Source organism: Manis javanica, chromosome 1 (assembly GCF_040802235.1).
Source record: "Manis javanica isolate MJ-LG chromosome 1, MJ_LKY, whole genome shotgun sequence".
NCBI lineage: Eukaryota > Metazoa > Chordata > Mammalia > Pholidota > Manidae > Manis > Manis javanica.
Window position 1 is genome coordinate 106,335,875 of NC_133156.1, and position 13,612 is coordinate 106,349,486.

At 40.6% G+C, this 13,612-nt stretch overlaps 1 protein-coding gene and 1 long non-coding RNA gene across 12 annotated transcripts in view; one reads left to right on the forward strand and one right to left on the reverse strand.

The window, feature by feature from the left end:
* Nucleotides 1–13,612, forward strand: part of PDE4D (phosphodiesterase 4D) — a 1,476,836-nt gene that overhangs the window by 1,400,981 nt on the left and 62,243 nt on the right. For 7 of the 10 annotated variants that reach the window (XM_073235968.1, XM_073235963.1, XM_037022276.2 and 4 more), the window contains one exon: nt 9,949–10,061. In XM_073235968.1, coding sequence (XP_073092069.1) covers nt 9,949–10,061 — 113 coding nt within the window. Of the gene's footprint in view, nt 1–522; nt 563–6,089; nt 7,617–9,329; nt 9,863–9,948; nt 10,062–13,612 lie in introns of those variants that run through there. The other 3 variants (XM_073235978.1, XM_017663068.3, XM_073235981.1) reach the window with 3 other exon arrangements.
* The window catches only part of LOC140849206 (uncharacterized), a 30,663-nt gene that overhangs the window by 5,829 nt on the left and 11,222 nt on the right, over nt 1–13,612 (reverse strand). For both annotated transcript variants that reach the window (XR_012130915.1, XR_012130914.1), the window contains exon 2: nt 10,628–10,787. This is a non-coding gene — a long non-coding RNA (uncharacterized lncRNA). The remainder of the gene's footprint in view (nt 1–10,627; nt 10,788–13,612) is intronic.

A 13,612-nucleotide genomic window follows, 5' to 3' on the forward strand; every position in this document is an offset into this window, starting at 1 on the left:
ATGGAGAACTCTGTAGGTTGTGAATTCTCACATGTGTGTACAAGAACTTTCCTACCCAAGTCTAAATCTCCCTTAGATACTCTTACACACGTAGACAACTAATTTCTTTTAAGTTTGTGTGTGGAGTCAGCTGATATACAGTTGTATAAGCCAAGTATATTTGATATAATCTTGAGGTCTGAAACTTGCTCTGTCATGTATATAAACCTAACAGATGCAGGTTTACCAGAAGACTTATAGCACAAGTTATGAGAGTAAAAATTGGACATAAAAAATTACCTTTTTGACACTGTTCCTAGCCTGTTTAAAAGAGCCTACCTTTTCGTTGGATAAATTTTGTGTTTTTTTTCTTAGCTCTGACTTCAGTTTATTTCATGGAATGAATGTCTCTTTGTCACTACTTCTCTTTAGGTGTGTCATAGTGAGGGGGGTGAGGGAACAAAGACAGCAGAGGTCCTGATTCTGAGTAAAAGATTCTGGAGCAGTGTTGATTAAGACCATTGTTTTCTCTTCTCCATTCAGGAAGGAATTCTCAACTGGAGTCCTTGGTGACTTCAGGGAGGTCAGTGAATACTTTTAAAATTAAAAAAAAGTCATATGAACTTATATCCAATTTTCTGGGGACATTTGCATCAGATTCTCAAGAGGTTTATTAGACTTCCAAAACGGTTAAGAAGCACAGTGCCTTTTGAAGTGCAAGGAATCAATAAGTACACCTATTACCAAGGTCTCCTTTACAGGGCATCATTTAAGGAAGTTTTCCTTCCATGTGAAAAGTCAGAACAAAAATCAGGAGATGAGGATGATGGAGTGTGCAAGATAGAGTAGTGAGCAATGAATCAATAAAGTTTATGGTGAAAACCAATACATGATATAATGTAACTGGGAATTATAATACAAAGATGAAGAAAGGATTCTTATGACAGAAAAGTCATGTTTTGAGGAAAACCTAAGCAGGAAAAATCAGCATAGTATGTATGTATGTGAGGTGTGGGCATAGGGAAGCTGACAGGGATGTGTAGTGGAGATAAAGCAATGGAAACACTGAACAATCTCATGGAGAGACGGTAGGCAGTATTTAATTTTATAACATTGAGAGAGAAATGTAGATTTAAATATGGCTATTAGAAAATAATTCAAACACTACAGATTGGCTAAACTTAAGAACAGCAAGAGTAGGTAGGAGATTCAAGCTATTCTCTCAGTTTTAATTTGCATGGAGAATCCATTCTCCTGATCTTGGTAGCATGTACACATGACCTTAGTTCATTCACCTATTCTCCCCAAACTTCATATCTGTGGATTAATGGATTCTTTGAGATTTTCACCTGATATTGTAAAGATAATTCCATGTATTTATTATAATGCCTATCATTTTAAGTCTAATATTAACATTTCATTTCAGAAGGCACCATAGTGTGCTTACCCTTTCCAAAGTTCTGGCAGTGTTCATTTATGATACTCTTTGAAAAGAGACAAAAGGCAGAGTTCAGAAGCAAGAGATTGAGCATGAGAGACAGAACGAGATGGATACATCTAGAAAGCTATACTCAGAACAGCATTATTGCTTGAATCTTACTTGGAAAGAAATACTCCTGTTCTAAGACATGCATATTTATTGGTCATTCACTCACAAATATTTGTTGACCAACTGTAAATGTCAGGGACTGTCCTAGACACTTATAGAAAGGCCAAGAAACAAATATAACAGTGATATAAACAAGATCAGAGAGACAGAAGCCAGAAAATTGTATCCAGGTAGAGGGATTGACTAAGAAAGGGGCAGCATTAGATGAGATAGTGAATGAAAGAGAGTTGGCAATGGCATTGAAAACCCCACTGAAAAAAAGACTTTCTGTGAACAGAAGTATGGAATCAATACAATAAGTATGAAGAGTTTGTGCAGGATGTTTTTGAGCAAAGGATGGACACATTAAAAACAGAGTCTAAGGAAGATAATTCTGATTTTATAAGTGGTACTATGGTGAGAAAAACTGAACACAAGGAGATCCAGTAGTAGGCTGTTACATGAATCTAGAAATACATACATGAGTCAATTACAGAAATTAAGAAGGAATTGGTAAATCAGTTGGCTATGTATTAGATGGGAATATGGTTGGGGCAGGAGTAGAGATAGGTGTAAAAAAATAGAGAGAGGTGTAAATATACTCTCTCTAAGACTTTCTGTTTATCCGTGACTTTCTCAGAATATCTCAATTTCAAGTATAAAACATCCATCTGATATTTGGTTGAGCTAAACTCAAGAATTGCAAAATCGTGGTATTGGATGGGATCTTTGAATGTGTCTGGTAGATTTAAGAACTCTCTGTATAGTAATTCCTGACTCCATGCAGATTAACCAGTAGTGGGTACCTTTAAAACCAACACCTCACCCAGATAACACAGTGTCAGACATCACAGAATAAATACATGTGAGAATTGGACAGGCCCTAGAGATCATCTTCCAACTTATTTTCTGTGAGGAATGTTTTGTGCAGTAACTGACAAAGATAAGGACCCAAAGACCGTCATATCTGAAGGTTGATTTGCATGTGATGGATGGAAATAGAGATAGCTTCTTACAACCTCCCCCCCAACAGGGATAAAAATGACTCTGAGGTTGTAACAGGAATATGAAAATAGCATACATAGTTCTGATATTTTTTTCAGCATCCTTACAAAATGCTTGTTACTTTATTGAAACAACTTCCCAGACAAAAGCTTCCTCACTGGCATTCCTTCAATGTCCTTTTTCGTCATGTTGTTAAAATACGAATTAGGAATGAAACTCATCTTAGCCCCAAGTGGTTGGTATATACGGTCTGTCTTGAATACCAGTGATCACGCCTTGATATCATGCTTTGGAATTAGCCTCTTCTTTGCTCTTGAGAGGTTGCCCTTCCACCTTTTCCGCAGCTCCTCCTCTCACTGCACCTCCTGCCTGGTGTTGGCCTTCTCCGATCCTCCTTCCACTCTGTTCCTAGAGTGAGCTTTCTGAAAAGTGGATCTGACCATGTGACTTCCTAGTTTGGATTTTCAATAGCTCCTTCAGAAATAAACTGTAAACCCTTAGAACACTATACCAAGTCCTCTGTGACTCCTTCTCCACCTTTATCTTTGTCCATTGCCAGACATAACTTCACATCCTTGCCTACTACCTGAATAGCCTATGTTCTCCAACTGGCAACAGCATATGATTGCCCTCTATCTCAAATGTCACCTCTCATTCTTCACTTGGTTAATCCTTGGAGATTCAGTGCATCCTTGGAGACTCAGGGCTGGCATTCTTTCCTTCAGAAAGCAATCCCAGATCTCTCCCAAGTGGCAGTACATGGCACCTTCCCTGTCCCCCTTCTCCATCTTGTGCTTACATTGCACCTGTACCTACTGCCTGATTTTAGTGAACAACTTACATACATATTTTCCTATAATTGTCTTCCTCACTGAACTGTGAACTTCTTGAAACCCAAAGTTGTTTCCTTCTCTTGGTGTACTCAACACCTGGCACATAGCAGGTATTCAATATATATTTATTGGAATGAGAAGATCATCATAACTAGTAAAATATAAACTCTTTGAGAGAGGGTAGGAACTTTTAACCATGTTGTTCATTATAAGATTCCCATCTTTCAATGCAGTATCTAGAAAAAGAGTCTATTAGATGAACAGTGCAAAGTTATTTAACTCACAGTTTCTCACTTAAACTAAAATAATCTAGAACGTTCTTGTTACTATCCCCAATATACAGGTGAGAAAATTAAGGCTCAAGATTAGGTGATTTGCCTGGGGTTGTGGTTTGTTTAAAATGGGGGTTGGAATCTCAGGAATATTATTGCTTACAGTAGTCACACATGTCATGTGGAGTCCCCAGTACAGATGTCTGATAGAACTTGGCTCTAACTCTTAATTCTTTGGACAAAAGGCATCTGTATTCTTCCAATGAATTACAGAAGCTTTCTCCTCTTTTTCTGCCTGTCCTCTCCAGTGTCAGCTCAGGATGACATTTCTGTTTGGGCCAGTCTGGCCTCTAAACTCAGTCCCTTCACCGGATTAAAAGAAAACAAATATTCTTATCTCAGCATTTTATGCCTTCAGTAACTTTATTAAAGGTTGAGGGGTGAGGGAGATTTATAGAGTGATATTACCCTGTAGATCAAGCTGATTCCTTTTTGTTACACATAAGCATACACATATGCACATGCCCTCTCTCTCTCTCTCTCTCTCAAACAGCCAGCATATTATTCTCCTTTCTGTAATAGGTATCCTTATCAAACACTTCCTTGCAGGTAGGTTCTCCCTGAAAGGAATGCTGGTGAATACAACTGTGGGGAATTCAGTATGATTAAAATTTCAGTGACTAGACAACTGTAGTTTTTAATAGCAAGAAGCCTTTTCCCTTGCAAGTCATATTGGGCATCCTTCTATTCATGCCTGACGTATCAGGAAAACCTATGCCTATGTAGAATGTCTTACATAAGAATAATCATCAGAGAAGCAAATGTTCTATTAATTACTAATTTTATTCTACCGATAATATGACCAAAGATTAGTGAGTTCAGCCTTGCCTCCCCCGATCTCATGTATTGGAGAACCCGTGGATTTTCCACCTAAGTAAAATTCAATCTCCTATCTCTCAGTACTCTAAATCACTCAGTGGCTCCTACTCTTGAAGATTCAGTGGAAAGTCCCTTCCTGCAGATGCCTGACAAGACTTCTATGGCCAGCATCTGTGGATTTCTCTAGCCTCTTTCCCCCTCAGCAAGGCCCTACACTACACATGGTGGTCCCTTTCTCCACATACACATGACACATAGCACATCTCATTGAACATGGACCCATGTGCTTGCTCATATTGTTTTCTCTTAAAAATCCTTCCCACCCTCTTCACTTACCTCCTATTTCATTCTTTAGGACTCAACCTTCTCCCCACTCCACCTCTGTCCCAGTCTGATTTAAAGAACCTTCTTTTATCCTTTCGTAGCCTACATGCTTCCTTCTTTCAGAATGCTTTTCTAAGGTACAATACACTGAGCTCATCTTCTCTACTGACTCTAGGCTTTGCTTGGACAAGAGACACCGTCTTTTGGTTATCTTGCTTTTGCAGATTCTAATAAAGTCCATGACACCTAGTTGGTGCCAAATAAATGTCTGCTGAATTACTGATGGTACTAGAAGTCAGTGAAACCTAATCTTATGTTTAGTTCACTTAAAAAATTCTGCTAGAGCCTTAGGCAGCACTAGAAAAAAAATCAGAGATAGTGGGAAGATAAAAGAAAAAACAAACACAAAAAAACCTTCTCTGAGGTTTTTTATAAGTACTAAGTGAAATTTCATATATTTCATAAGATTTTTAAATACTTCAAAACAAGAACTTGATGCCAGAAATACACTTGGAAATGAGAGCAGCTTGCCACTGGCAAGCTCTGCTTAAACCTGTTGCATGTACACATTGAAAGTGAATCCAACTCCTTCATGTATTTCCCATCAGATAAAATGCATACAGGAGAAAAAAAGAAGTCAGCAAAAGTTAGAGCTAACTTGCACAAATCTTTGACTGTAGTGAACTCAGGGAGTGACTAGCTGGAAGCAGTACATCATGAAATTAAAATCATTTTTCTCTCTACTTCAGACATTATCAACTCAATTCTTAGGGGCAAAGAGGGAATTTTGGTGAGAATTAGAGAAGAAGAAACAGGACTTGATATAGAAAGATATATACTTAAGTATTTGCTCTTTGGAGCTGTTTAGGGAATGTTTCTTTTTTAAGAAAAATCTAAATTAGCTATTATAATTTGTATTTATTTTTAATTAAGTGTAAGCAAATGGTGCAAGCAAGTGATATTTTTGGCCCTGTTCTCTTAATTCACACCAATAGGCCTGTCTAAGAATTATGACTAACTTATACAGACCTTTAATCATTCAGGTGTTGGCAAAGAAACCAACATCCACGCAGTTCCTTTTACCTCAATGGTCAACATAGTTGTAAGTTGTGGGGTAAGAGTATGGGCTGAACATTTCACAAAGAAACGACCTCAACCTCTAGCTAGCTGCTGTGGCTCAAAGGCTATTACTTTGTTTCTTTTTCAAAGGGAAGCTGCTACTTCAGCATCTTCTCCAGAAGCTCCTGGCACAATTTGAGGCCATGTGTCAGGGGAACCCTTGATCACATCACAGTGACGGAAGCCAAGTGCTGGCCTGCAAGAGTTGAGGACTGTTTGTTCACAGAAGATCCTGAGCAGAAACACAGGTGTTCCATAGTTCAAGGGTGCCAGGAAGAAAACTGATGCCACTGCGGAAGGCGACTTATACAGGCTCAGGTTGTTTCTCAGCCACTTGTTCCAGAGCGCTCTCCTAGCTTTGATGGAATTTAGCCAACAGTTGGTGCTTGGGCATTTTTCTCCCTGTAGTTCCTTGCCTTAGCAACATTTTGGACAGTTAAAAAAAGTTTCACCTATTTTCAAGTAGTGCTGTAGGACATACTGCTTTCTGAGCAGAAAGCATTTTATTGATGAATGCAGTATGTATGTGTTCTTGGTAAAATCTAAAGTTAAACTAGTTCACTGTTTCTGTCCTGCTAACTGTCGATGACATTTAGGTATGTTATTTGATGTAGTGACTCAGTTTCCTGTAGGATAGCTGGCAATTGCACATTGAGGCTTTCTCAGAAGGGATGAAAAAAGGTCAGTTACTTGATGTCTTAGAAAATTTAGGGTTCAGATTCCTAAAGTTAGGCTTTAATAATGCTCCTGAAAAACTGTGGCTAGCTATATTGCCTGTTAAACTAGGAATTTGAAAAAAAAAAGTTGTATTCTCAGCTCTATGCTAATATCAGCAATCATTCTTTACTTGAGCAACAGTTTTATAGAACGAGCTGTTCTTTACTCTGTTGTTAATGCATAATTATTTTCTTACTTATTGGTTCACAGTTGTGCTCTTGTCATTTTGTTTTTCACTTTCCAGACTTATACAAGCATGCTAAAGTAGTTAAAATATGTGTGCATACAACATAATTATTCTGTGGGTTGTCAAATGGCTAATCTGTGATTTGGACATAAAGTAGATCTTCCAAAATAAGTTGTCCCTGTACTGCTTTCTTAAGAGCAAATTCTGTATTTAAGTGCATAATGTCCTGCAGCACTGAAACTTCCCTGAGTTACTTTTCCACTATTACGATTAAAAGATAAACACTGAAATATAATAGGTGGTGCCACATTCTGCTAGATCCCAGGCTTGAATTTCTGAGAAGCTTTGAGAAGTTGGGAAGGGGATTGCTTATACTGGGAGGTCCCCCTGAGTCTCAGACTTGGGAAGAGGAGAGGGAGCGTGCAAAGCCAAGCCCTAAGAGGTGTAGGGAAAGGATTCCCAGCTTCTGAATATAACCAGGGACTGGAAAGATGGCAGTGAACAAATCCTAGACACAACAGTTATGCATCTTCAGCCCACTGGATGTGTCAAATATGAGCATCTCAAATGACTTAAAATAAGTTAATTTTCTCTTAAAGTATCTTGCATTCTTATTTTATACCATAGAGGGAAGAAAAGCAAAAACAAAACAAAACCACACAGTATATGTACAACCGTCACAACTAGGAAATGCTGCTCTTGCATATGGAAGATATTAAGTAAAAGCAAAATGTGTTATGATCATAGGCTTAATTATTGTTTGTGATCTTTAGGTATGGGATTACAAGGAACTTTCTTCATTACATTTCAATTTTTATACAAGCATGTTATATTTCCTATTTTTATAATCAGGGAAAAGCAATACAGATAACTACTTATACTAGTATTTAAAACTGTATTTAAGGGTTTTCCGTTTGTTAGGGAAAAATATCTCCAATCTCATACTTTACCTGGCAAAGTTTAGGAAGTAGTTTATTCACCTAAAGTATATTTTGACAGAGAGTGGTGCAGGACATTTACAAAAGTGAATAAGGGAGGCAAATTTTAACCAAGTTGTCAAAGTGAATAGCCAACAGTTCAAGAATCCTTGATAACAATGAGCCATGTGGCCCATGTAACAAATACTTTGAAAGTTATTCTAACTTTCACGAATTCTAATGAAAACCAATCTGGAAAATCCCAGGAGCCTGAGACTCAGTCCACGAAATTGTTTGTTGCACCATTGATCATTTATGAAGTCTAAACTTAAAGGGGAAAAATTTCTTCTCCTCCTTTAGATTCAAGACAAAGAAAAAGGATCTCACTAACTTCATGTAAGCTTTTCAGTGTATTCTTTTTAGCTGACAATAACAAAGTTTTCTAAGATGGACTCTTGGGAGTTTTGACTTTTTCCCCCCTCTGAATGGTTTGCTTACCCACATGCTAATGTAGTGAAATTATTCGCAATTGATCGGCTCAAGTAGCGTTCCCATGGTCCCCTAGGGTCAGCTTTTGTAAATAGAACTGGCTTCCATAGGATGCCTTTGGGTATGGTCTTTCCATTTTCTCACGTTTGTAGTTTATTCTGTGCATAATGGGTAGAAAGACCCTTCCAGACTGTTTCTTTTGGCATCACAAGACCATCCTCGTCCCATGATGTTCAATTCCACAAGAAAAGAAAGCACTAATGCAGGACATGTGTAAATCGCCCATGCTGTTGGTGCATTCACATTGTGTAGTTCCTTTAAGATAATTCAAACAATTCTGAATGTGGTAACACAGCGTATTGTCGCTATCTTTAAATTCTAAAACGTTCAGCCCCACAACATTGAATGTTTTTGTTTGCTTGTTTACGTCCACCACCAAATTTAAAAATCGGTAAATAGCATGGGCTGGACTGGGTACTGAAAGAGTCTGGGCTTAATAGAAATACTTTTAATTCTCACAACCCCCGTGTCCCCTGAAGTAGGTTAATTCTAGACTTTCAGAAATAAAGCCTCAAAAAACCCAAACCCACAGAAACGTTGTATGAGTCCTAGGTAACCTTGTTTATGGGGCCCTCCCGCGAAACCTCGCAAGGAGCAACCAGCAGTGGAGACGTTGAGGCTCTGGCCGGCAGGGCACGCGGGGTCCCCGCCGGGCAGGTGCGCGGCCGCGCGCGCGTGCGCGCCAGGTCCCGCCTGAGCGGCTGGCGCGACCCCGGGCGGCGGGCGCTCCACGCCGTTTTCCGCCGCTCCCCTCGCGCAGCCCCATAGCAGCCCCACGACCACACGCCCGAGCCTGCGCGTCCCGGCTCGGCTTCAAAGCGAGGGGCGCCGGGCTGTGCGGGCTGCTGCCACGGCGAGGCGCTCGGGGCTGAGGCAGTGGGGAAGGGGGCGCGGGCAGGGTTTGGCAATTCGGAATCTGTGTGCGAGGGAGCCTAGGAGGGGCCGGGCAGCGCCGGAGGCCGCGAGGGGCGTGAGGGGGAGTGTTCCCGGAAAGCCGCGGCGATGGAGCCCCGCGGCGCCCGGCGCCGGAGGAGTTGAGAAAGAAAACAGGAAACGTGGTGGCTGCGCACCCGGCCGCGGCTGATTCATTCGCTTCGAGTGAACGCTCGGCAGGCGGGGCGGGCCCGGGGCCGCGGCTCGGGGCCCGGCGCCGAGGAGGTCCGGCCGTGGACCAGACGCTCCCCTCAGCGGGGCGGCCTCCGCGGCGCGCGCGCCACCCCCGTCGCCACCCTCCAGGCCTGGGACTCCGGCGCGCCGCACCGTCGGGAAGTCGCAGCGTGGTTTTCGTGTCCGTGTCTCCGTGTAAAAGTTGGCTCGCCGCACTTGGTGCGCCCTCCCCGGACGCCGAACTGAGTCGCCAAGCTGGAGAGACCGTGCTTTCCCGAGGCCGGCCGCCCCGCTAGCTGAGCCTCGGGCCCCCCCCGCGGTGCCTGGCTCGGCAATATGAAGGAGCAGCCCTCATGTGCGGGCACCGGGCGTCCGAGCATGGCGGGGTATGGCAGGATGGCCCCCTTTGAACTCGCTGGCGGCCCCGTGAAGCGCTTGAGAACTGAGTCCCCCTTTCCCTATCTCTTCGCAGAGGAGGCCTACCAGAAACTGGCCAGCGAGACCCTGGAGGAGCTGGACTGGTGTCTGGACCAGCTAGAGACCCTGCAGACCAGGCACTCTGTCAGTGAGATGGCCTCCAACAAGGTAAGCCCCAGCTCTGCCCTCACCGAGGCCCCTGGGCTGCTTTTTCCCACGCTGGTAAGGCCAGCAGTCCCCGTGGCCCCTGGAAATACACACTGAGATTTGTCACAATGCATGTTGGCTGTTCTGCTCCCTCGGAGGGTGGTTCCTGATTCTGTGCCTTCCCTCTCTTTTTCATTTCACTCCAGATAAATTTTGCAAAAGCGACTTTAACACAGTTTAACTGAAGTACCCCCAGGACATAGTGGGATTTTGTAGGGGGGAGGTCGGGGGTGGGGATGGGACTCGTGACACTTTGCCCTTGCAGCAGAAAGCAAGTCGAGTCCATTGGCATTGCACATTTAAGGTGTTCTTGCAATTCCCACTTGGAAATAAGAGCTGCTGGAGTACAATCTCTTGAACGCCACCAACCTATTGCAAACTCTTAAGAGTTTGCTGAATTTGGAACCTTAACCCTCATTTATCAAGGTGTCAGGGTACCCTGCAAGAACAGAACCTAGTATGTTCACTTGGCCATGTGTGTCCACAGGAAACATCAACAAAGTTTGAAGGCTCATTATGGTCATTACCTTTGTATCAATGAATCTTGGAAATAAAGTCCAGTTTTCTGAGGTCGTTTAGGTACAGTGGTGTTCCAGTGGGGGCGTTTGTGCCATATATGCCAAAGTCCTGGTCTTGGTGGTTAATGGAGCTTTGAGGGCTGAGAAGTAGCCTTCACCCAGACACAGCCTTAAAACAAGGTAGAGTGCTGTTAGTTTTGCTGTTATTTCTTGGAATTCCTGTTCTTTTTGTCTTTAGTTATGTAAGGAAATAATTGGGATTAGTATGTTTGTAATGACTATTTGGCTGAGGGATGGGAAAGGAGGCACGTGCATGTTCGGTGTACATGGCTGAGGGGATTCATCCGGTAAGGACTGGTAACTTTTTGGTAATTAGTAATAGTTGCCTCTTAAAGGTATTTATTTTTGGCCACGTATTTACAAGGTCAGGAAGATTATACCATGTTACTGTGTATCTTTGTGCATCTATCTTTCAATGAGTGATGCTTTCTTTTTAGCTTACTCTAGTTTTTGTTCCACCTGTGTTTTTCTCATGCTTTTTTAAAAAATACCATAGCATATCAGCCACTGGTTTTATCTTTTGACAATGCTTACATACATTGTTTTAAAGTGAAAAGTTAGCTTGAAATAAATGAAATAAGAGGGACTCCTTAGTTTGTCTGCAGACACTATGCTACACATAAGCAGAGTGACCTACCCATATGCACACTGGTGATTATATCTGCCACAGGTGGTTTTTTTCGGTCATTTGGGCCTGATGTCTAAATTTAGCATGGTTTCTCATCAGAATGACCATTCATTGTTCTTACTCCCTACTGTGACATCAGGTGCTGTTGTTCTCATCTGGCTGACAAATTTTTGGTTCATCGATGAATTTTATAGAATACAAATTGTTCTTTCATAATTTGATTCCTAATACCAGTAGACATATGCTGAGTATCTCCAGTGTCCCACATGCTGTCTGGGACCATTTTGCAGTGGGCCTGAGTTCTTGATTCTCTTGGATGGTTAATTTTGTGTAGTAAAAGAAAGAGCAGAACGTGATGGCACCTAAAAAGATGTGTGAACATGTGCATATGTTTTCAAGATGATTTTGCGATACTTTTTCAGCAAAATGAACCTGAGCAGCTACAATTACTTTATCCAGAAAATCCATACTCTTTATAATGAGACCTGTTTGAATTTGGAAATTACTGTGAAATCTAATAATCTATTGTAAATAACTTAAACTGTCAAATAATTAATTTATCTTTATGTTGAGGTAAAAAACATAAAACTTCAGGTCACTGTAACTGGCAAAAATGATTCATTTATTTTAAAAGGACCTAATGAGACAGGAACATTTTTTCGTTATTGTGAAGCCCCCCAAATTAGACTTCGAAGTTAATTTACAGGATTAGTATGAAAGGTGGGTTTCTTTTGTTGAAGGGAAATGTAGGTTAAGTGAGAAAAGACTTTTTCAAAATGTAGTCATTCTAGCTATGTTCACGTCTTTGTGGTTGAAAGATTATTGACATGACACTTATTTTTAACATTAAAAAATTCAACTCAGCTGAAGCTTTTGCTTGAACTTTTAATGTCTAAGCCATTCATTTTTTTTAAACCCATTAATTTCTTAATGAGTGCTAAACTCAAGTGACTTTTTAATAGATGAAAAAAGATTAGCATAGAAGGAACAAAAGCTCTTAGTGAAGGTTGTAAAGTTACCCTTCTGCTTAATAGCAAGGGCATGAATAAGTCACAGCACATGAGCTGTAAGCTGAGTGGGAGCAGCTGATCTGAAGGTCCCTGTGAGTGATGCCGAACCTAAGTCTGAACTGGAAATGTGACAGCTTGCATTAAATGTCCACCAGGTTGTTTGATATCTCTTGATTATGAATGAATAATTCTGAAACAATGCTTTTTGATTTTTAGTTTTACTCCCATTCATTATTTGCTGACGTACTTGTTCGAACTAACCAATATTTTCAGGTTATTTTTTTTTTTGCCTTTGAAAAGTCGTGACATTTTCCTGTTTTCTTGTCTCTTGTGTTTTTTTTTTTTTTACTGTAATAGTATAAAAAACACCATAAAAGTCCTAGTTAGAGACAGCAGCAGACTCGCATAACCCAAGAATGGACTAACAGTTACCAAAGGGAAACGGATTGGGGAGGATGGGTGGGAAGGGAGGGATGAGGGGGAAAAAGGGTCATTATGATTAGCATGTATAATGTGGAAGTGGGGACATGGAGAGGGCAGTATAACACAGAGAAGACAAGTAGTGATTCTATAGCATCTTACTATGCTGATGGACAGTGACTGTAAAGGGGCATTTGGTGGGGACTTGATAATAGGAGGAGTCTAGTAACCATGATGTTCATGTAATTGTGCATTAATGATAGCAAAATAAAAAATCCATGTAAAACTTCTGACTTCCTGAAAACTTAACTACTAATAGTCACTGTTGACTGAAAGCCTTACCAATAAAATCTCTAGTCAATTAACACATATTTTGTACATTATATGTATTATATACTGTATTCTTATAATTTCTCTAAAGCTAGAGAAAGTGTTTTCTCAAATTGTTGCAAATCTCCAAAAATTTTTCAATATATTTGATTGAAAAAAAATTCATGTAGCTGTGCTGTTCAAACCCAAGTTGACTGTAATTGTAAACTTGTGATCATTAAAAAAAAGTCCTACTAAGAGGTCATGATTTTTAGTCATTAGAGAAAATATTTACTATGAAGATAGATGAGGGTTTTGGGAAGAAGGAAATTGATTCATCCAATTAACACATTAGGTTGACAGATTATTTATATGTTTTAAAAAGTATTAATTAAAGGAATCTAAACTATTAGCAGTTTTTAAATGATGCTTTAGAATCAGCTACGTGTATTTCCTGATTGGTATTGTCATATACATAATGCTTATTGATGGAACTGAGGCAGGAAAGTTAGCAAATTCTTGACCGAAGCCAGCATTGACTGTAATACATGTAGGACATTTGTACCA